At 42.7% G+C, this 24,312-nt stretch overlaps 1 protein-coding gene across 2 annotated transcripts; it reads left to right on the top strand.

Moving 5' to 3' along the window:
* On the top strand, positions 1–23,343 carry nbr1b (NBR1 autophagy cargo receptor b). 2 transcript variants are annotated; one of them, XM_041062206.1, is made up of 22 exons: positions 1–215; positions 5,675–5,737; positions 6,210–6,228; positions 6,361–6,383; positions 7,498–7,686; positions 7,986–8,063; positions 8,191–8,444; positions 8,828–8,953; positions 9,743–9,949; positions 10,354–10,513; positions 11,611–11,694; positions 11,795–11,980; positions 12,138–12,254; positions 12,506–12,581; positions 12,821–12,931; positions 15,364–15,645; positions 16,469–16,679; positions 16,786–17,034; positions 17,283–17,371; positions 17,656–17,731; positions 18,171–18,264; positions 18,692–23,343. In XM_041062206.1, exons 1-22 carry the CDS (start codon positions 114–116, stop codon positions 18,863–18,865), a joined length of 2,970 nt encoding a protein of 989 aa, XP_040918140.1. In that variant the 5' UTR covers positions 1–113; the 3' UTR covers positions 18,866–23,343. The 2 variants fall into 2 exon arrangements, with proteins under 2 accessions (XP_040918140.1, XP_040918141.1); XM_041062207.1 differs by having other exon boundaries at positions 18,171–18,268.
* The last annotated feature ends 969 nt before the right edge of the window (positions 23,344–24,312 follow it).

The raw sequence follows: 24,312 nt of genomic DNA, 5'->3' as shown, positions 1-24,312 counted from the left end.
GTGGACTGAATTGGCGAGATTAACCCAAATAGCTTTGCTCGCTGGTGCGGGAAAACGTGTCTCTGTGTCTCGTCGCGTGTAATATGCGTTAAAGCGCCGGCGGCAGCGACGCCATGGACTTTTACATCAACCTGAAGGTGAATTTCAGGGGAAATTCCAAGAATTTCCTCCTGTCTGGATCCGAGACCAGGAGCTGGGAGTCGATGGAGGCCATGGTAAGAGAGAGACAGGGGGGGGTTACGATCACAGCCATGCGACCGGTCAGCCTGCCGCTGCCCCTGTCCTACACACACACACACAAACACAAACAAACACACACACACACACACACACACTCATATACTGTTTTCCAGTCTGTGCTGATTGGGGTTGTGGTCCCAGCCCTTAGGGGAAGCAGGCCACCAGCTCCGGATGCTGTAGCTGTGGATGCTGTTGAAACACAGCAGCAGTTACCTCCGTGCAGCTCGTGTCCTGTGAGCTGGAAACATTAAAGCCGCTAACGTGACGAGAGTCACAGAGGACAGGGAGGATACACTAAGAGCCCTCACTGTATTATTATAGTGATATGTCGTCATGGAAACGCTGTTTACCAGCTCGTAACAGAACCGGTCTGAATCACACAATCCACCATTTGAAGTGTGCGCATCAGGCCTCTTGGTCCTGTCAGTGCACTTATTAGTCCACATAAGCTGTTAATAACATAGGAGCGAGGCCCAGCAGGAGTTGGTCTGACTACACAGCGGTGACAGTCACATAGTTTTCAATGCCATGATAACATAGAAGGGTTATAGGCCTAATGCTATAATACATCATATATACTAGTATGGTTATATTTATGTTTCATTTACCTACATTTGATATATTTTATCATTATTGTAAAATGACTTCCTGTTTTCTGTTTTGATTTGTCATTCAACTCATCACATTGTGTTTACCTGTTGTCTCCATTGATTCAGTGCAGCTTGCACGTGTGTGTGTGTGTGTGTTGGCCCCTGAGAGTGTGATGCACTGCAAATTCAAGAGAACATGACCAAATGGACATAAAGCAAGCCCCTTTAGAAAACGCCTTTGTCAATCTGATAACACCCGTGTAGCCTTTAGATTTAAAAAAAAAAAAAAAAAAATGGCTGCGACAATCCATTACATGAAAAACTCCTGCATTCAAAATATTACACGAATTCATTCAGTAAGAGTTAAATGAATGTGTTTTGATCGTAAAATATTTATCTACAAAGGAATTATAACTGAAACAAATGTAGTGGCATAAAAAGTAAACTATTTCCCAACAACCAGTGACCCTGTACTTGAGTAAATGTACTTAGTTATTATCCACAAATGGCATGTTCACACACGTAAACACAGAGGATGGATGAGTTTGTTTGTTTGTTTGTTTGTTTAAGTGAGCCTGAAACCTCAGCACCTATTGAGGAACCAATGGTCTGATCACTGATCAGCAACAGGTGTGAAACAGGTGTGTGGTGACTGCTGGTGTTGCGTCTTTAATATAAACATTTTCTTCTGGCGATGTCAGAATCAGGCAGGTTTTTTTTACACACACACTGGGTAATAAGGTGAGCTTCATATTTGGTTCTGAACTTCTGTTACCTGGGTGGTACCACGACTCAGGGATCAGAAGTCTCCAGTGCACAATTAAGGCCATTGATAACAAGACATCTTATAACATAATTGCCTGCAGCCTTGCTCTACGAGATGGATACTGATACAGTAGGTATTTGCAGCATGGATGTATTAATAGAGCTGATGTTGTACCACCTCTGAGTCCCTGCTCTCAGCAGCGATACTACAACAAAAATAAACCCCATTGGCCCCAAAATCATTTTCCCCATAAACCACAATTAAAAGAAGAGACACCTGTTGACAGGACGCCTCCAACAAGCTCAGTTATTATTCTTTGTATTGTGAATTTTTTTAAACTGAAGATTTTATATTTGTATAATTTTCACAGAACCTGTTTGTGTGACCTCGTCCCAATGTGAAGCCTATAGGCCGAGTAGAAATGCAAGGGAAGGACCAAGGATGAAATGAATGGGTGCCATTTTGTAATCCGGTATCCAGAAATTTACAATACGGTCCATCCCATGCCTGTGAGCTAGCATTCAATCATATGTGTAACAAGTGAGGACATACAACATTTCAGTCTTTAGTTTAGAAAACACAGTAGCATTTTGAAAATGTGTTAGAATAAAATAAATGTGTTAATAATAAAATAAGAGTGTAGTTGATTAAAAAACATTTAGAAGTCAGCCTCCTAATTACTAATTAGTAGCTCATTAGGTCAAAGGCCTTTCTCACAGTAGTCATTTGGACATGCCATAGCAAGAAAAGCATAGGTATAAGTGAATAATGGCTGCCTTCAAATTAAAAGTTCATACCAGTGAGCTAGCATGCGCCTGCATCCTGGAAGTGATTCACCTGAATGGAACATCTGTGCTTGTCAACTACTGTCAGAAAGGCCTTTGACCGCCATTAAAAAAAAAAACCAGTCATGCGGGCAGGTGAATAATATTAACTCCGTTTAACTAGTTGGTGGGTCTGAAAACAAGCAGCGGACCAGTTGCCACACAGCAAGAGCAGCTTGTGCAAACATAATCTGAATGGTCTGTTGCCTGTGAACTGTACTGATTATGCTAATTCAATTAGAGCCATATTAAGATGCACTCAGAGAATTCCCCAGTGTTATTACAAGCATTCAAATACTGTGGCTTTTAAATGCCAGAGTGGTTTGGTTATGCTGCTGTTGATGTGCTGCTTTTGCTGTGATTGCCATTGTATACAAAGTGTTGCTTGGGCCCATGATTCAGGACCGTCATAGTAGGTAGGCTATGCAATAATCATTGATCACTTAAACTTGTGACATGAGCCTATGGCTGCCAGTAGCAACAGCGATCAGTCCAGTCACTAATGCAAGAAGAAATCCTGAGCCATCTTTGATTTTACATTCGTGAGAGCGACTTTAATGGAAGAAACCTTTCTCAGTCAGTTTGAGTGAGATGTTAAATTCCTCCTCTGTTGTGTTTATTTTTGTGTTAAATAACCATCTACAATATGGCCCCTTTGGTAAACTGATGGCGAAGCTTCAGTGCTGTTGCCATGGTAACCTACAGTTTAATAGGAGCACATTCATTTAGACCTACAAACAAACAAATTCCTGCGTCATAGATGTCTGGTTATACCTGTCCGGTGAAATGAAAGGAATCCAAGAGTCCGTCATGGAGTTATTTCAGACAGTGAAATGTTTCCACAGTGGACCGGAGAACAATGGAGCAATATGTGGTTAGAAATAGGTGCTCAGTTATTAAAAGACTTGTTTTACGAATGTCCATCCCTAACAGTGATCATATAGTGTGTACAGTTAGAAAAGTGCTTGATGAAGAGGGTGAGGTGAAGCCAGACACAGTGTGTATGTGGACAACAGAATCAATCTGTGTCTGTCTCTGTGGCTGCCATTCAAAACCATGTGGCTGATGAGTCACTGTGGAGAACACAAGCCACATTTCAGGCAGCTTGGACTGTTTTTGAGCTGTCGGTCCAACTGTTGTCTGAATCTCCCACAGTGCTGATTGGTAACGGAGCCGCCTACCAGGGGTCACGTATCAGGGAAAAAAAATTTGAATGTGGAAATCAATGCAGAGGGACTGATAAATCATCCAAGGATAAATTACACAAAGGCTATCAGATTGTTTGTCCATCCATCCATTAGCTACGCTGCTTACAGCTAATTGAAAGGGTTGTGTTAGCATTTAGCTGGTATAAAATTAAACAGGATTATTACGCACATTTTTGTGCAAAGTTTCTCCTTACATTTCACTGAATGCTAAACTCAGCATGTGGGTTACCAATGCATGAGTTTCCTCACCAATATTGTTTCTACCATATAACTCCCAGAGGGCTCTATTAAACGCTAATCTACTGTTTAGCTAAATTATGAACAGTAGTTTGGCATTTAGCTAAACACTTGCTAAATGTTAAACGAAATACTAGCCATTTGGTGAATTATAAACTGTAGTTTAGCAGTTACTATTATAACAGCTGCTATGATATTATTGTTACTATAGCAGAAGTTGATATGAGTCAAAAAGTGAACTGATACTGTAAAGTGCGCAGTTCAGACAAATTAACTTAAAATTAGCCGTCGTAAGCCACAGGTCCTGTCAGACAGACGGTTAACTGGGCTAAATCTATCATCACAGGAATCTGGAAATATTATAATATGTTAGCAGTGGATGTAGGTGAGGCAGCAAAACCTACTAATTAAATTTGTACTCCAGGGATGTAGCATCACTGCTTGAAATAGAGAGAGAGAGAGAGAGTCAGAGTTTAATGTCAGGGAATCTGTTTTGTTTTATCAACATGGATGTCTCAGAGTAAGGGGCACCGGTGCACCCAGATGTCCTGGGGATGCAATCTTGTGTTATATCCCCATTACAGATACCAGACATTGTGTTTGTTGTAGTCGTGATGTTGAAAAGTGACGAAACAGCTGCTCGACCAATCATTATCTACCAAACAACCACTGATAATCCCTGGAACCAAAGCAGAACCTTTGACCAACAACAGCATGCTATGTTATGTTATGCTGTGTTGTGTTGTGTTGTTATGTTATGTTATGTTATGTTATGCTGTGTTGTGTTGTTATGTTATGTTATGTTATGTTATGTTGTGTTGTGTTGTGTTGTGTTGTGTTGTGTTGTTATGCTATGTTATGTTATGTTGTTGCGTTGCGTTATGTTATGTTATGTTATGTTATGTTGTGTTATGTTGTGTTGTGTTGTGTTGTGTTGTGTTATGTTGTTATGTTGTTATGTTATGTTATGTTATGTTATGTTATGTTATGTTATGTTATGTTATGTTATGTTATGTTCCTGCAGTGGGAAACCAGTGAGCTAGGCTCAGTCTGGAACTATTGAGAACTGTGAGGGCAAAAGTCCAGAAACCCTGTTTGTTAATCAGTGGCGTTGTGTGTCAAGACAGAAGGTGAAATATAGACTGGAAGCCCAGGGATTTATGGTCCATCTCTCTCAGCCACAGCAGCCCGGAAGAGTTCATTTGTTTGAGTGCTGCTGAGTCACAGACGTCAGACGTTAGATCTGAGTTGTTGTTTTGTCAGTCAGAGAGATGCAGAGAGGAGTGGGTTTGCTGTACAGGGTTTAACGTTATCTGTTTTTTTTTTTGTTTTTTTTTAATAATACACACAGTACGAGCCGGTAGCACCACACTGGTTCGTGTCGAAGCATAGAGGTAGAGTGTTACCTGGAGACAGTGTCCAGCTTTCAGTCGGTCAAGAGCCAGCCAGGAGTGTGAGTGGAGCCCACAGAGGCTGCCTCCTCTGCCTGAGCAGAGACGAACACGAGCTGCTGAGTCCTCTCAGAGGTCACCTTCTCAGTGCCGAAGAAACACACACACATACACACACACTTGCAGAGACAGACAGTGTACTCTCTCAGTCCCTCGGTAACTGAAACAGTCCATTTACACACAGACACACACATATCTGAGAGTCACTGAGTTCATCCAAATTGAAATGAAATGAATTATAGCCACCTTACCTGACTCCACTTCTGTTTCACTCCGTCCTTATCAGATCTCTCTTTCTTTCTTTCTGTGTGTGTGTGCGTGTGTGTGTGTGTGTGCGTGTGTGTGCGTGTGCGTGCAGGTGAAACGTTCCTTTGGCCTGTGCAGCCTTCAGCTGACCTATTTTGACGAGGAGAACGAGGAGGTGAGAGACTCTGGTCCTGTTTGCTGATTCCCACTTTTTTTTTTATCACTTTTTATTTGCTTTCCTGTAATTTTAAAGAGACACTGCAGCAGTCCATTCATTGTGCCTCCATAACGTTGGAGAATTTACAAGAGACAGATAATTTAAAAAAAGCACAATGGTCAGAAACTGGTGTAACAGAGGCCGTGATATTCTGAATTTATAGTCGCTGATATAGGGTGAGCTGGTTGATCCTACAGTTCCCATAATGCAGCTCAAAAGCATCTTCGTTTTAAGCCTTCCCTGCTTTTCAAATTTCCTTGATGGCATCACTATCACATGATTAGGGTTCTTTCCTCTGACTCGACAAAGCTCTCAGTAAACTGAGCCACACGTGAAGTTTGCTGTTTAATTCCTGAAACTGTATCATCAAACCAATAATCAGCTGATGTGCCAATGTTCACATCCACAATCTTCTCCTCTCCTCCTCCAGGTGTCCATAAACAGTCAAGGTACGTAAAAGTAGACAGTGGTGAGATGTGCTGCACACACACAAAAAAAAAAAAATCTGTTACATTTCGAATTAACTGAATATTTATGCCATGTTAAAAAAAATAAAAATGCTGTTTCTGCTTTTATTCCAGTTGAGTATGAGGAGGCATTGAAGGTAAGCTGATGTAAAGTTCGGTTTGTATTCACATTAATGCACTGATGGGAACAAAGAAGTACTCCGTATGTCATGTGTTGCAGGCAGAGTGTAGCCAGTGCACTGACGTAGCATGGTAATCTAATGGTCACTAGTGGCTGAAATAAAGAAAAAAACATTGAACTTTGGGTCCTGAGTCAGATTCAAGTCTCAAACTTGGCAGTCCCAGTTGGGTTTGATGTGCTCAGGGTTTTGAAAACACTCCACAGGAGCTGGGTTCAGTTTCACTTTTAGACTCTTTAAATCCAAGTTGCCCACATGTCCTTCCCCCTAATCACCTCCTCCAGCTTCTCCTGGGGAGGAGCCAAGGCATTCCCAGCCCAGATGAAATATACAGTACAGTGCGTCCAACGTGGTGGAGGCAGCTAGCTATGCCTGCACGTCCTATACAACACATGGTGGGTTTCCTCCCAGCTGGATGTACTTGAAATCATAATTCCACTTCAGCTGGTTCCCTCTAACAGGAAAAGCGTTGCCCTCAGGCTCAGCTTCCTCTGTCCCAAGGCAATCCCAGAACACCCAGGGATCTCCAGGGTGCTACGCCCCCATCTAAGAGGTTAGGAAGTCTGAACGCACCACTGTAACTCAGGCTGAACTAAGACCACAACAAACAAAATAATCTTGTCTCCTCACAAAAAGTGCTGACTAAGCACAGGGGGACACAGGGACTTTTATTGTGTGAGTTGGCACCAGAATGATAGACATGTAGCTAGTCAGGTTCTCCTGCTGCACAGCGATAAACTCAGCTCCGTCAGCCTCCAAAGACAGATTAGATTCAGCAGGTAGAAAGGGAGCAGTCGCACACTGTTTACATTGAGATTGCCAAGTAGGACACAGGGCCAAACAATATCTCAGATATGAGTATACACAGCCACTATGAAAGGTCTGGAGGCAGAGGACGGAGCAGGTGCTGCTGTTTCGAATGAACCAATCAGCAGTAGGCAGTAGGTGTCCCTCGTGACAGCTCGTCTCTGGCAAAGTGTTTTTTGTTGTTACCAGTAGAAAGACAGCAAATTGAGCCAAAAAAAAAAAATGGTAGCAGGTGAGAGTAACCCGTTTGTTGCTTGTTTCCCAGAGTGCAGCGAGGCAGGGCAACCGGCTGCACATGAACGTGTACGAGACCCGAGGCCAGCCGACGAGGGTCGCCACCACCAAGGCCAGCGGGGCGGAGCCCAAGCGGGGCTTCAGACCCCCACAGCACTGCCCGGCCCTGGCCCAGGTCGTCAGCCGCAAGGTCCAGGCTGCAGTGCCTGAACAGGGCATGGTAAGACCCGAACACAAAGCGTTGTTGTTCATGTTGGGGCAACAACAGCCAGTCATGAAACCTCATACAGTTTACTGATACAATGGATATTGCTAGTGAATAACAGAAGAATCATTTGAACAATAGTAATAAAAATAGTGATAGGTGAGAAAACCGGTGTTACTTTGTGTACATCCAGTGATGATATATGAAATAATAATATAAAACTGTTTGATCATTTTCACTGACAGTGATGTAAGATGAGGATGTGAAGATTTTACTGAGTGACTGAGTGAATATTTTCTTCTCCTGCTGATCAGGTGATCATGAAGGAAGTGAAAGGGACCAAAGACGAAGACAAGACTCCTCCGGCCTGGTTCACCTCTTACATGGAGAAGGTGAGAATAACCTGGTGGAGGTGACGTGTTAGGTTTTCTGCTGGAGGAAGTGTGTGATTACTAAGACACTGACCCTCCCTCTCTCCCAACTGTACCCCCCCCCCCACCCCACCCCACCCCACCCCAGTTTAAAGACCAGGTGGTTCGTGAGGCGGTGGAGAAGATCTGCAGGGAGTTCTCTGGACAGTGCTGCATCCACAAGCCCCTCGGAGGAGGAGGAGGAGCAGGGGGAGCAGGGGGAGGTAGAGGGGAAGCAGTAGGGGGAGCAGAGGCCCAGCAGGTCCCTGAGGTCTCCTCCACCCTGCCTGGAGCTCCATCCTCCTCCACTCCTCCCTGTTCCTCCTGCAGGGGGCAGACCACTGGGGGAGGCTACCAGTGCAGGTATGTGTTGATGTTGTGGTTAGAAAATCAGGATCTTAGCATCAGCAGTTTTGGAAGTGGTTTGAAGTGCCTTCTGGTTAGCGTGGATCGTAATGGGCTGTGAGGCTGAGAGAGGAGCAGTCCTGTTCTCCTAGAAATATGTTGAATTACATGGTAACAAACAGTCCTCAGCTTGTGGACAGTGGTTTGGATTCTAAGGTATATTCTGTCTCTGATTGTGAAACGGAGAGTACCAGTCTTAGTCACGGTGTCAGTTCTTTGGTTGGAATTACCCTTTCTCTTTCCTTTCACTCTCTTCCACTTTCTCTTTCTCTTCCCCCTCTTCGTATTGCCTCTCTCCTCCTCCTCCTGTCCCTCTTCCCTGCGTCTCTGTCTCTCATCAGTGTGTGTACCTCCTGCACTCTGTGCGAGCCCTGCAGCTTCTCTCATGATCCCAGCCACAACCTAGTGAGGGCCAGGACTCCTCTGTCCATCCCGGAACACGGATCGCCTGCACCGGACCACAGCAAGTACGACACCACAGTGGTGGTACAATTAAATATTTCATATTTTTTATATTATTAGATATTTTAATGTCATATTTAACAGACGTTAGGGTGGCTTACTTTTTCATCAGTTCTTTAATTGTGTGTGATTTGATATGAAGGGGAAGAAGCTGCTAGTTGACATCAATAGATCATCACCTTATTCAATTCTGACCTTTGTTAACAATTGTATTGTTAACAAACGTCAGAAGATTATATAGATTATAAACATATTCCATTACAAAGTTCCAGCATGAAGATGTCACTTGTTTTATCAGCAAAATGTAAATAAAGTATCAACAGTAAAAGTTCTACAAAAAAAAAAAAAACTGTCATTATAAATGACTGGATTATTATTACTGATGCATTAATGTGAAAAAAACAAAATTTCCCTTTGAATTAAATTGTAGAGTAGAAATATAAAGTGGCATGAAATGGAAATACACAAGTACAAGTGCCACAGGTTTGAAGAAGCAGAGTAAATGTAAAGTCTACATCCAGGCTGGTTGCTCTGAGAGTCAGTAGAACAATAGCTGGGGTGAAGTCAATTTTAAAAAAGGAAATGTTTTTTTTTGAGTCATAATATCACTGACGTTCTTACAATTCATCCCAGAGTGAACTTTAATGTTTGTATCAGATTTTATGGCGATCCATGCAGCAGCTGTTGAGATCGTTCAGCTGGAAGACCAGTTTGGTCAGCGGTCTGGATCTTCACCTCTGTGTTGTTGTCTTTGTTTTCACTTCTGTCCGTCGCTGTGCGATTTCCCGCTCCAGGTTCTACAGGCGAGGTGACCGCAGTTTCCGGAAGGCGGAGAAGCAGCGACTGAAAGCAGAGAAACGTCTGCTGAAGGCCGAGGTCAAAGAGATCCGCAAGCAGCTGAGGATGGAGAGGCGGGGCATACAGTGGAGCTCCTCCCACCGAGATGGAAGCTCCTCCCCTGTTCTCCTGCAGCCTCGAGCCACCCAGCACAACAGCCCAGAGTAGGTCACAAAAAATAACATATTCCAAGTGAGTTAGGTTGGAGTACGCACCAGAGAAAAAGAAGTCCCATTCTTAAGCCTCAGTAAGAAGACTGTGGAGTAGCTCAAGAAACTTATAAATAAAATATAAAATATAAATTACAATTTGAATAGAAATAAATATAAAATGACATCCTCATATTGAGTGAGATATAACACTTGAAGTCCAAAAGGTGCATAAATGGTTGAAATAGATTGAAAACAGTAATAGATATAAAGTCAGCCATCCATTTCTTGCATTAAAGAAATGAAATGAAAAGAAAATCATTTCAGATATAGATTAATTTAAATTTGGTGGGTGAAAATATCCTGAAAAGAAAAATTCAGGATAGATGCAGGACAAATGGATTTTATTTCTTGCCCAGGCGTCCCAAACGTCCCTGTCCCTTGGTGGTTCCAGCCATGACGGCTGCGTTTCTGGATGAGAACCTTCCGGATGGAACCCGACTGCGTCCCGGGACCAAGTTCATTAAGTACTGGAAGATGAGGAACACTGGAACTATCAGCTGGAGCGCAGACACTAAGGTAAAGACCTCTACAGTCGCCAGTCTTCTCTTTTCTCTTGGGGTTGTTTGAATAAAAAAGGAAGACTCCTTTAAGCAGCGTGAGTTTGTAGAGTAGTCCACATGGCAACTTATGTACTTTCTACTCCACTACATTTCTACAATTTATGCCGTTACTCGTTACATGTTATGAACATAATTTCCTCAAAATCTTGCATGAAAAAAAAATAGACTGATTGCATTGAGGCGTTGTTTGCCATTGCCAACCAATCAGGTGGCTCTATTACCTCCAATGATGGCAGAGCGCGCATTTGGTAGCAGCACGAGCTGGTGGACTGGCCTGATTCCGGCGAGAAGAAACGACATGCAACACAAACATGGACCCAGAGCCAACGTCGGCTGAGCCTGAGTCTGAGCCCTCCAGCTCAGAATCAGACAGCCACCTTTGGCCGTATTTAAGCAGGTGACATAGGCAGAGGCATAAATCAGTATATCTACATTCTTTATCAAAATTTGGGGGCGCAGCGCAGTACGTTAAGAGTGCGGCTTTGGACCGGCCTGAGATCCGAGGGTTCGATCCCTCGACCAAGCGCAAAAAAAAAAAAAAGATTTGGTGGTGGTGAAGGAGACGCGCCTCCCCTGCCTCTGCGACCATGGCTGTGGTGCCCCTGAGCAAGGCACCGATTCACTCGGGCGCCTCACTAGGCAGCCCCCTGCCCTAGCGTCTCTAGTGCATGTTGCTCATGTGCATGTGTTTCGTTCACTTGGTGTGGGTAAAATGCAGAGAATAATTTCCCCAGGAGGGATCAATAAAGTAATTTTAAAAAAAAAGAATAAAAAATGGCGCCGGCACTGAGACAACCCATTGCGTGAGTACTTTTACTTTAAAAAATACTTTAAAGTAAATTAAAAAGTAAGTACTTAGTACATTTACCTAAGTAAGATTCTTGATGCAGTACTTCCACTTTCACTTGAGTATATTTTTTGTGGGATATTTGTACTTTTACTTCAGTACTAAGCTTCAGTACTTCCTCCACCACTGGATAAGAGTATATGGATAGAGTGTAGTGTGTAGTTAAATACATGAGCGTCGTATTGTGCCTTGTTTGCGTCCTGCAGCTGAAGTTCATGTGGGGAAACCTGGCGGTGGGATCTGGGGACCGTTGGAGAGAAGTGTCAGTTCCCTTCCTTCAGCCGGGACAGGTGAGATTAGCAATTTGGAAGTTTTCATTTTCACTTCTGTTTGGAAAAGCACACTGTTGTATGCGACTGCTCTTACATTTACACCATATTGTATGTCCAGGTCGGTATAGTGAGCGTGGCACTGTGTGCTCCGGCGGTGGAGGGCTCCTACACCTCCCACTGGCGCCTGGCCCACGCCGGAGAGCAGTTTGGGCCAAGGGTGTGGTGCAGCATCGTGGTCGACCCTCTGGCCCCGGCGCCCATGATGGCTGATGGGATACTGGTGTCGCCCTGTGTCACACCACAGGTAGAACAAATGGGTTGGATTAACAAAAAAACAGGAGTCCCATGGAAATTAGACAGTCTCAAAAATCAAGTAAACATAAGTGTGTGAACAACTTTGTCTATCAACTAAAATACACACACATAGAGACATACTGTAAATGATTTGCTGATGTACGCAGGGTAAGAACCCAGTGACAAAGGATGGAAAGGCCTGTGCAGCTTCTAGGGAGCAAGCTTTAATGTCAGTGGACCAAGAAGAGTACTACATCCCCTCTGTAGACCTGCTCACCGCACAGGTAAGAAAATCTGCAACAGGTACACTGTAGTTTACTTGACACTGTGGAGCTGCTGCTGTAGTAACTATCCCCCTACTTTGTCCAAATGTTGTTATACACTATTACATGATAATAATTCTGAAGCCTCATCTTTAATTTGTTTCTTACTTTTTATGATTCATTGATCAAACTCTAAAAACACAACCTCCTACATTTCCCATAATGCAGCCTCGGAAGTATCTTTAATAAGCTGTTTGCTGTGTATCTGTCAGGATCTCTTGTCTTTTGAGCTGCTGGACATCAACATTGTCCAGGAGTTGGAGAGTGTCCCAAACAACACCCCTGCTGGTAAGAGGAGTTTTTATTGGTTAGTATAGCAGCATTCAGACACCTGGATAAGATGTTTTACATGCAGCAGTATCCTGAGATACTCATGTCCAAAAAACTGATCCTGATGCTGCTAATCAGGGATCAGTGAAGGGAATTATATCGGTGTGACCTGTTGGTAACTGAGGGACCTGACCTGACACAGAAACCGAAACAGTTGAGCAAATTCTCTTGTCTCTGTCCTTGTTTCCTCCACTCAGACATGACTCCCTGCATGTCCCCTCTGCCTCAAGATGGCCACCTACAAGACAAAAGCAGTCCCTCTTTGGGTCTGATCCAGGAAGAGACAGAAGTCATCAATAGCATCATGGGTAATGGAGTTTCCTGTTCTACTTTTTTTTCCAAGTTCCAGAAGGAGTTTTGTTGAGGTTAGGATACTGTAGCGTCCTAAAAGCAGTTGTGTAGGAAAGCTACCCAGCATGCACTGGGGCACCAAACTTATTTTATCATTTTATCTGTGTTCACACAGTGGTACTGCTGTTACTGTATTTTATATTAGGTTCTCTAACCTCTCTCACTATTTACACACTTCATTTGTTGTCATAAAATGATCGAATGCGGTTTACACCACGTGTGATGTGCGTGTGCATCTAAGGCTACGCCTCTTACTACCCCACAAATATGCTGTGTCATGTCAAACCTTTTCACCATGACTGCTTCGTAGCTGAGAACCCAGGAACCTGCATCCACATGAGCCCACATGCCCCATTCCAGCTCATAATATCACTTCGCAATAGTGAGTCACCGTAGCGTCCAACCTGCCCTTAAGCTAAACATGTAAGGATGAAGACGTAGCACTGTTTAGAGGGCGTGTTCTTACCTCTTTTCTTGTAAACGCAACGACTACCATCACCACCATCACCACCACCACCTGTTCCAAGCAAGAACCCATGTTTGCCGGCAGAGAACACTGACATATAGCACTTTCATGCATGTCCTCTGTATCACAAGTCATCAGTGCATGCATATAAACAAGGGGATATAAAAGCGTAACCTTGGTCAAAAAAAAAAAATTCTCTTACTTGTGAATACACCTGCACATCAGGGCTTTGTTGGTCCTTGTGAACAGCATTGGATCTGGATGTGTACACATAGAAACTGTTCTATCATCAGATTCTGTGAGTAGAGATGAGGACACACAGGGCTGATAAACCTTAGTACATTTTTCCTCTTGTTACTGGTCCTCAGATGTCCCGCATGGGGCAGGACCTGGAGCTGAGGGGGGCGGAGTCCCTGCTCAGGAGGAAGGGGAGGATGACATCAGTGGGACTCAGTTTGTTTGTGAGACTGTGATTCGCTCAATGACCCTGGAGGAGGCTCCTGACCATGCCCCTCTGAGAGGGTCCCGCCCAGGGACAGGTAAAGGTAGCAGTCACAGGTCTGAAGACAGGTCACTGGTCTGAGGCTGTCCTTGGAAACTGATTACTAGTCTTTCCCAGCATATAGTAGTACGTAATGTAAAGAAAGTATTGCAAAGTAATAATTATTCTAAGAATTGATCATTTTGTAACTTGGAAGAAATGCATTTTGTTAAACCAGTTCAACAGTCATACTGCATATCAAGGCTCTGGATAGTTTTCTGATAGAACCTGGACATTTCAGTCAGCCAGCGTCTCAGGAAATTTGTTTCGGGAAGAATGTTAAAAATACTAACTCACTGGGTCGTCGTCTTATCAGCTTTTTCCACCACAGCGGCTTAAATACTCAGAATTTAATGGTTTTTTTCTTTGTCACAGCTTTTGCTTTTGGTTCCAATGTTTGTGGCCAAATCTTTGGGGAAAAGGCTAAATTCCAACACTTCTCTCCCAGCACTTCAGCAGCCAGCCTGATCTCTCTCCCATTCTAGTTAGCTAACAGGAAAACAATCTATTTTACCAGTGAGGAGTGCAGCAGTGTGTTTAGTGCTGCCACTGGTATTACATCAATACCAGGCGTAAATCCTTCTTTGATTTTACATGATTTGTATTATCTTTTCTGGAAGAGGACTCTCTCTGTTAGAATAAATCATGTTTTTTTGTGTGTGTTGATGTGTTGCGTATCCACCTTAAATGTCCCCACGAATATTTTCTTCCACCTGGTGTTTTTCATTCTTCCCATAATAAGTTTTAAGAATACCTGAAAGGCCCTGGACTGAAATGTACATCACTGTTCAGTGTTAAGTACATGTTCTGGTAAAAACTATGATCAGTCAAACGTACACTTGAGCAAATACAGCTGCTTTTGTCTTTACTTTTGCGAAGCACCGGTCAAAAGTTTTAGAACGCTTCGTTTTTCTAGCTGTTATTTTTGTTACTGAATTTAGGTAATTTTTTTTTTTCTCCCACAATGAAAATGAAACATTGTACAGAAAGTTTGCAGCAACACTGTTGCTGTAGTTCCCACAAATGCGTTGCACTTGTAGGAATTGTTATCAACTTTCAAAGCTTCATTTACTTCCGTTGCTGCAGGAAAGTTGACCAATTTCTTAATGATTTTTTTAGTGACCTAAACCTTTTTTTTTTTTTTTTTTTTTTTTTGTACCATTTAAAGTTGTTCCCTGGACTTAAACTGCTGAAATAATGAAAACTAGAAAAAAACTTTTGACCAGTTGTATAAGCAGAAAGCTTCAAACCTGTGTCGATACAATGAGCTGATGTACCTTGTACTTTGCATCTGCATTCTGCAAAATTTCCTTTGGTATTTATTTTATTAGAAAAGCATTACAGTACATTGTCTTAACTGTCATCTTCCTGTTTGCTCTTAGTGGCACGTCCAGCAGCTCAGGGTGGCTCCTCCTCCTCCTCCTCCTGTGTGAAGAGTAAAACACTGAAAACAGAGGAGACCCCAGACAGCAGCCCCAGCAGCTCAAACAACACCACCCTGAAACCACCAGCCACACTGAAGGCCTCCCTCCCTTCCCCGCTGAAAGCCTCCCTGCCTGCTCCCATGTCTGTAGCTACGACCCCGGGGGCTGGCCCCAGCTCAGCGCCGACCCTGCTCCACGCTTCGGCCAGGGCCTCCACGCTGCAGGAGCACACAGCCACAGGTGGAGTTGTTGAACCTTACTTTAGATTTTGACCAAAGATCCCACCAGCAGTTCCCGGTTGGACTATTTTTATGTGAATCCTGTACAAAATGGATTTTAACTTTACACGAAAAGACTCATGGCTTCACTAAAATTTGATCTTGACTTGGGAGTTGTTGAATTGAAATGTTTCTACAAAAAGAGACTTTGAGATCATTGTGATCTTGACCAAAACACTATTTATACACAGTTGGGATCAGTTTACAGTGGAACGTGTTGTATTCATAGTATTTGTCTTTTGTTCATTTGCAGTAATGACAACAGAATCAATATAAAGGGGAAAATGTATTAAGTGAAGGCATGGAAGAGGACTTTGGTTTGGATTTGGCCAAATCATCCTGCCCTTTTTAACTGATCAGTCACATTGATTCTGACTGAAACTGATACGCCTCAGTAAGTCTGAGCAAAAGCTGCAGACTCAGGTGTCTCTTCTGCTTATTTTTTGTGTTTTCCTCTGTAAATAACCTTCATGTTAATCTTTACTTACCAACTCAAAGCCGAGCAGCATGATGTTTTTGGCTGGACCACCAAAAGTGGGGGCCAGGCCTAGAAACACTAGTGTCCATGACTGACTAACTTATGAAGTTAAACCAGTGGTCAGCTGGCTAAGTTTCTCATGCCTGTGCATAAAGTAAAGAGCTGGCTTCGGGACAGTCGGTGGTAGTGCTGTCAGGCTAGCTGTTTCCCCCCTGCTCCCAGTCTTTATGCTAAGCTAGGCTAACCACATCCTGAATTCAGACACCGTCATTTACAGTGAACGCTGTTCATGTTTCTCCCGTGACAGGTGAGGCTGAAGAGTCCAACATGGAGAGCATCTTTGTGGAGTCCAGGGTGAAGGAGAGAGAGAAGGAGCCGGAAGAGGAGAAGGAGAAAGAGGGAGAGGAGAAGAGAGAAGGGACAAGAAGTCGCTCCTCGTCCACCTCCTCAGAGGATTACATCATCATCCTCCCTGACTGCTTTGACACCAGTCGGCCACTGGGGGAGTCCATGTACAGGTTTGTGCAGGAACAGTCCTGGTCGCCATGTGTTTTTTTTTATAGGATTCTGGATGGTTTATGTTGTTGTCTTCCCTTTAATTCCCCATTCCCTGTCCTGTCGCAGCTCTGCTCTGTCCCAGCCTGGGGACATACCAGCCAAGACCCCCACAGACCCAGATACTCCATCTTCTGACTGTCCAGGCAGTACTGCAGAGGGGGAGCTAGGTGAGGCGAATGAAGCCGCTGCAGCTCCGGGGGCAGAGTTGTCCGGCACCAGCAGTGCCAACGACATGCTTTGTACGTCTCAGACACTGGATGATGAGCCGTTGACACCTGAGGTGGTGGCACCACCTAAAGCCGTCGTCGCACCAAGGTCAGTATGAATGTTGGGGTGGGGGGACAGTCTAATATTTGAGTCTTTATTTCTAATTCCCTCTGTTGTATTGATACACTTCATAAGCCTCTAAATATGTGACATGCATCAAAGGTCCAGCAGCTGTCGTGGAAGTGGGGACGCAATGCAACTTCAATTTGAAATTTAATACATTTTTTTTTTTTGTGGTAAGGTTTTAGTACTGGTTATAAATGCTTGAAAAATGTCTTCCTCTTGACACTGTACAGTCCAGAGAGCAGTGGAGAAACAGATGTTGATGCTGCTGCTGCTGCTGGGGAAGGAGCCGAAGGCTCTGAGTTGTACCAGACTGAGGATGGTAAGCACATCACTATATCACCACCAGTTATGATACAACATGACTAAGAGTCTACAGACACACCAGCAGCTCTTTGAGGCTGCACTTAGGCTCAGCCTCACAGAGCTTTTAGCTTCTTCTTATTCATTCTGATGCTGACAGACTGTTTCGAAGATGCTGAGACGTACAGTGCAGATATGATGACAGACTGTTTGTTGACTGCTTGTTTTTTTAATTATTTAAAATGGAGAGATGTGTTATTATGGAGTCCAGGATAATGTGACGTTTGTTTTGTTGTCTCACAGCCTCTGGTCCTGAACAAACTGAGAAAGAACATACTGAAGCTACTGAGGACGCACAGGACGGCCCTGAGGACCCCAGGTCTCACACATGCATACACAAACACACACACACACAAAACTAATGTGTAACAGTGAAGTCCTGGTCTTGTGAATAAACTGACTGACAATTTAGGGAATTTAGTTTAGCCAGCTCTGGTGGCATCCAGGCCCCTGAAAAGTTCTGCTGTACAAAGACCTGGTCATCAGAAAGTGGTACAGCAAAGTTCATCTGCACATCTTTGCACAAAATTTTCTTCTAAAAAGCTCGATGGTGGCTAGTTGGTAAACTGTTAGCTGCTGAGCTAACCACAGACACACTAGCCAGTCAGAATACACTTGTGCTGGTCAGTCAGAATATCTCCCAGAGGCTAGAGTTGCTGCTAAAACTATACACAAATTGTCTTCAACACTGCGAGTGTATCGACTGATTGCGTTAATGTACACTTTTGGGTGTAACGTCCTCCATTGTCTCTCCTCAGGCACCCAGGCATCACCAGCGGCCTGGTGAAGGGAGCGCTGTCGGTAGCTGCTTCAGCTTACAAAGCACTGTTCACTGGACAAGGTCCCACTCAGGTCAGTAAGTAGTTTATACCTCATATTTTATATCTGTGTAGTTAAGACGTTCAAGGCTAGGTTACTACTGTTGGTAAGCTAGTTAGCTGAACATGCTTACATCTGGGGCTTGCATTAGAGCAAATAAGACAAGTTGAATCTGTTTCTTGCATTTTTTGCTCCTTTGTTTTTGGTTTAAGGAAGTGTTAAAAAAAAATACCAATACTTTTTTAGTAGAGCTCCGTGCAACATTACTGAACTGTCAGAGAAATCCACAGTCTCAAAGGCCTGTGGGGCTCAGCTGATGTTTGGATAGTTACAGTTTGAGGTTGGGGTTTAGCAAACATTCGGTTCTTAAATTGGTCTGTTCACATGAGACATGAGACATTTGTTTTCATAGAATCAATAGCAGATTTCATGGAATGACCAGACCTCTTTCCCCGCGCAGCCTCCAGTGGACGCGTCCACCCAGGAAACCATGATGGCCGTGCTGGTGGAGATGGGCTTTGGGGACCGGTCGCTGAACCAGCGGCTGCTGAAGAAACACAACTACAACCTGCTGGATGTGGTCAATGAGCTCGTCCAGATGACTGACAATGACTGGTACTCCACACGCTACTGACAAAAAAGAGACAACGAAGTGGAGGAAGAAGAAAAAAAAGGAGATAGAGGAGGAGATGAAACACGTGAAAGATCAGGAAAGAGGAGGGGGGTAAAGATGGGAAGAGAGGAATTCATTTCCGTTCATCTACCTTTTTAGCTTCATCCTTCCGCCCCTTCTCTCCACTGTCCAGTTAAAAGGAGAGCAATCTTCCAGCAAACTCTCTGGGATCCTATATTAGACCATCAAACACCTGCTGTCTGTGGTATTACTTTCTGTGTCGGCCTTGATAGCGGCAGGACGGTTTCTTTGCCTAAGAAAGAACCGTGTTCCTAAAGTCTCAACAGGGCTGTGTGTAGCATTTCTTAAAAGTTAAGACCTCGTATCCCATAAACACTACAGCAGCCTGCAAAGCCTACTTTGTTGTGTTTGTTTTGGAAAGCATAAAAGTGGTTATTAATGCAAAATTGACCATCATGAGGCTAGCTAACATGAATTTGTGTTAAACTAACCAGTTGTGTTTCAGTATATCAAAGCAATTCAGCCAATTTCACAGTTACAAGGCAGGTAAATACACCAAGATCAAAATAAAAATTATTCGTTAGCATTGAAATGCTACACATAGCACCCTCCGGATTATCCCTTTCGCCTGGGACAGTTATGAAGGACAAATCAGTAAGATAATATCAAGTATTCGCACCTGCACTGAGAACAGTAGTAAGAAGATTCACATCACTTTTGTACCTAGCCATTTAAAATCGGAGGATGTGAACACGTGCTAGAAAGTCCTCATTGACTTGCACCGAGGCATTCACTGGATGCTTGATGGTTCCACTGGAGCATCAGTCGTTTGACCCCCCAGAGTTCTACTACCCTAACCTGATGGGTATGCATGAAGGCCCAGTCACAGCCAGACAGGGGGGCACACTTTTCTGCATGTCTTTGCAAGAAATGTGGTGATAGAGGTCGTCACTACTCACAGGGCCAGTCAGTAAACTACTGTAGCTGGCCAGCTAATGGCTAATGCTGTCACAAAAGCTCTTCAAGTTAACGGGACAGTAAGGCTAAATTTCGTCATGAGAGCATGTGTCGGTGGCTCTGTGCAGACGTCCATGTACCCACCGGCTTGTGGACCATTGGCTCCTGTCTTGGTCAGTTGCACAGATTTGCATGTTGAATTTCTCCACGGTTAAACTTGATGCAAAAGATTTCCCCAAAAGCAAATCCACTTGTACAGAAATTCCTTTGAAATAAACCGATTTCGTTATTCTGTTGTTTTAAATGCTGGTGTGACTGGGCCTGGGTTTGGTTTCGGTTCAGGTCTGGTTATTTTCAAATTAATGTAATTTATTAACAACTTTCTCTCTCTCTCTCACACACACACACACACACACACACACTCTCACTGTGCCGTCTTCTGTGTTCATGCATTCATGCATGTCACATGTTTAAAGTCAGGACTCAGTGCTCAAGAAACAGACTGTGGCCAATGCCTTGCATTAGCCGGGCAAACCGGTTGCTCAAATAAGCAAAAATATAGCTTGGGTTGGGTCTGCGTGGCAAAATTTGTCAATGGCACTTCAGTCAGGTCTGGACTTAAGAGATGCAGATACCAGAAGGGTTCAAGTCTCTGTTTAGGCCTGTGCAGAACTAATCGGACCTGAGAAGATATAGTTTTTCATCATTCAGGTCAGGGTTGGTCAAAATGGTGACATCCGCTAGAAGATGATCTAAATTTGTCACGAGTCAGAGATACTGTTTACACCTAGGTATCAATTCCTTTTAAAATGTCTGGTTTTATTAACCAGTTTATTGTTGCAGATCAATCAGGTGCTTTGTGACAGTATTTGCTTTATATGTGACTTTAGCTTGACCTTGATTCTTTATCGCTATATTGGTCAAAAACAGACATTCCCATCTTATGTATATATGTTACATGTTTCAACACTTCATCGGCTCATTTTCAAGAAATTCAAAATTTACGTATAAATTTACGTAGGATTGAGTATGCCACGATAGAAGGTATTATCCACATTGCCCTCCCCTAATCACATTAGCTGTACAGACAAGTATGTGAGTAAGGCCACTCACACTGGGGCCAATTGTCTCCATGTTCATGTTAGCAACAAGTAATCATATCATAAGTCTCAGAGCTGTTCTTTTTGTTCCATTTGTTTTGTCAGTATCACTGGAGATCACACAGGAATCTCATGCTATCTATTACTGAGCTGTATGAATCACCTGCTGTAGATGAGCAGATGAAAACTGGAAGCAGAACAACATATTCATCATAAAAGCAAACTATTTCCCTACCGTTGACTTTCCCTTCTTTCATCCAGCTCTGTTTTGGCAGTCAAACATCTTCCCTGATGCTGTTTGTTGTCCTCACAATAAGGATTTTCTGTATTCTCCCGAACCCTTTGGTCAGACTGAAGGTCTCAGTATGCTTCAAACGAACCAGGTCATTCAAGTCATATGACCCATGTCTGAAATACGTGTCACACTTCATGGCAGGGTCTTCCTGGGTGCATCCTACAGCCTCTCTGTTTCCAGTAGCTCTTCTTCTTTTTTTTTTTTTTTTTTACTGTGTCACATGTAGTCGTTCACACAAATAGAGATGGAGGTTGTTGTGTAAAGAAAATGTACAAAAAAAGTTGAAACCCTGCCTCCTATGACACCTCTGCACATCTTGCTACTAGCAGTATTAAGTGGGAATAATTATCAGATTGTCGGTTTTGTTAAGTCACAGAATTTGTCAGGAAATAACAGAAAATAAAGTGGGTCAAGTGCTGTTGAACATAACATCTGCATTAACGTGACTTGGACATGTCAGCCCATGTGATTTCGTGTTTCCAGCTTTTGTTTCACTGGAAACAAGCCAGTGTGAACATGAAGCAAACCAGAAATTTAAATAAAAAGAGCCAAACCAAATGAGCCATGGTTTAGAAAGAGACGATCATATTAATTCTTTGTTTAAAGCATACAGAGGACTGAAGTTCACTCAATGTCTTTTAACATCGCACATGACACAGGTCTTTACTAATCAGCCTGAGAGATAAAAGTCAGCTTAAAGTGACTGTTTAGTTGAGTTAGATGGGGTATGTTTAGCGACTTTGAACAGCCGCATTGAATTGAATCCCTTCTGCAGAGCTCACGTGTGCGAATTTCATTTTACGCTCCTGTCGTCTGTTTTGTGCTTTGAAGTGTTAAAAGTGTGGGGGGCTGATACTCCTCCTTTGGCAGAGCACATGTAGAGTATGTACAGTACAGTCTTTCCAAACTTTAACTGGAATCAAACAGTGTGTAACTGTGAAATGTGTCTCTTTTTTTTTTTTTTTTTTTTTCCTTCACAAATGTATGAATATATATAGAACCTCCTAGTCGGAAGCTGTGACTATCAGTTAACTTCATTAGTTAAGAATTGAGATTGTTTAAGGTGTTTTTTCTTCGAATGCTTGAAGGCTGTTTGGAAACTGTAAAAACTTTGAGCTGTGGATGTTGTGTTTTCAGGCTTATTGTGTGGTGATTGAATTTGCTCTGCTGTATGTGTGTGTTAGTGTTATCCTTTGTAAGAAATGTTTACCAGACTGATTGCAGATTGTCTTTTTGTTTGCACGTGAGAGGACCTGAAGGATTTGTGGTTGAACAAATCACTTAATAAAACAGCACTTGTTGTAGGATTATGAGAAATTGTGTGCGTTCCTGACACCAGTTTCGGTGATTTAGCACAGAGATGCTAACTGTATTTCCCATAATGTTTAGCTATTTCTTTATTCCTTTTAAGTTTAATCACACATTAGCTTTGACACAAAGCGATGTACATCTTTGCAGCTCAGCCAAAAACTGAACATTTAAACTCAGCACTTCTCATTTTACAATTTTCTCATTTTACAAATTTCTCATTTTTTGCTCTACGTGAAAACAGACACAAGATTGAAACCTACAATAAAAGAGTACACTTTTATACAAAGGTATCACTGCAGCCAACCCTACCTAAATGATGTTAAGGGACTGTGAATGTAGTGTTGCCAGCAAAATGATAAGTGTTGTAGAACAGACAGAAATTTAAACATGCTTTGGAGAGAAGTAAAAGTAAACCGAGCATTTGTTTCTTTATTTGGGGTTGTCCATTTTAGTTCATCTCCTGCTATGTAGACAAAGCTCCTGCAGTAAACTCTTGGTTTCTTACACATTTTGCATCACTTAGCTAAGTCTCACCACAGTCCCTTTAAAAGGCATGAAGTATTCTTAAAGAAACATTGCTGCACATGTCCAATCCAAGCTCCTGAGTGATATACATGCACTGGAAGAAGTTTTGACAAGTTTTACATGCTGTACTTTATTGTTATTTTTGCTTTAATTAAAAGTGTATCTGTTCCACAAGGGGGCAGTCAGTCTGATGTTTTCAGACTGGGGTATGGATGCAAGTGAAGGACTTAAGTTAGAAGAGAAAAGCTGGATTGTTTAAGTTTTTTTTTCAGTTGTACTTTATATAATATGGTCATGACGTACCAATCAATGTCTCCAATTAAAGTCAATTCACTTGACATTTTCTTCTTCTCCTTTCCACTGACACAAAGTCATGCGACTGTTTGCTGTAGCATGAAAATATATGACAAATTAAACTCCATTTCATTGAACATAGTGTTTTTGATGTAAAGCACCATATGTTTAAATAGGGGACTTGATGCTGTGAATGAGTGAAGAAATGTAATTATAAACATTCCTGTTCACATAATAATTCCCTTCTCCTCAGCTAGAAAGTATGTGGACAACTCTCTGAAGTGAAGTGTATGTTTGTTCTGAGCCTGAACAATAGACAACCGGCAGCCTGAATCCTTGGTTACAGTAACACAATTAAAATAATAAATCGAAAACTTCGTTTTTAGCTTCAGTTTTTGAAGTTCATCTTATTAGAGTCACACATTAGTTGGGGGTACAGACAGTTCATCCATGATTTTTCCAATAACCACTAAACATGCCTGTGTTTAGTTGCTGGTTTAGTAATGATGAGAATGGATGTGTTAAAGGGGGAAGGAGGAGGGCCACAGGACTCACAAGTTGTGTGAGGCTGAAGTTCATGATAAGGCAAAAAAAAAAAAAAAATGCTGACTAACAGCTGGGTTAAGTTTCCAAAATTAGCCAGGAGGATGTCGGAAATGGGGCCGTTTTGGTTTTCAAAATAAGGGTGTGGTGTGAAATTTCCTGTTAACAGCCTGTGATACTTGAACAAGGGCTCAAGAGCATTTAGTTTAGACAAGCAACTCTATCACAAAGAAGAGAAAACAGTAATAGGTCAGCTGAAAAATGGTATTTCTTGTTTCCTCATTGTGCTAGAACAGTCAGTAAGTAAGTCAGTCAGTTTTTTGGGGCAAAATTAAAAAAAAAATCAGCTGGCATAGTAATTTAACACAATTGGACATAACATGTAAACACGGTAGACGTTGGTGAGACAGCCTGGACAGTGA

This window comes from Toxotes jaculatrix, chromosome 18 (assembly GCF_017976425.1).
Source record: "Toxotes jaculatrix isolate fToxJac2 chromosome 18, fToxJac2.pri, whole genome shotgun sequence".
In the NCBI taxonomy this organism is placed as follows: Eukaryota; Metazoa; Chordata; class Actinopteri; family Toxotidae; genus Toxotes; species Toxotes jaculatrix.
Note: the sequence above shows the minus strand (reverse complement) of the source record. Positions and strands in the feature narration are given on the sequence as shown.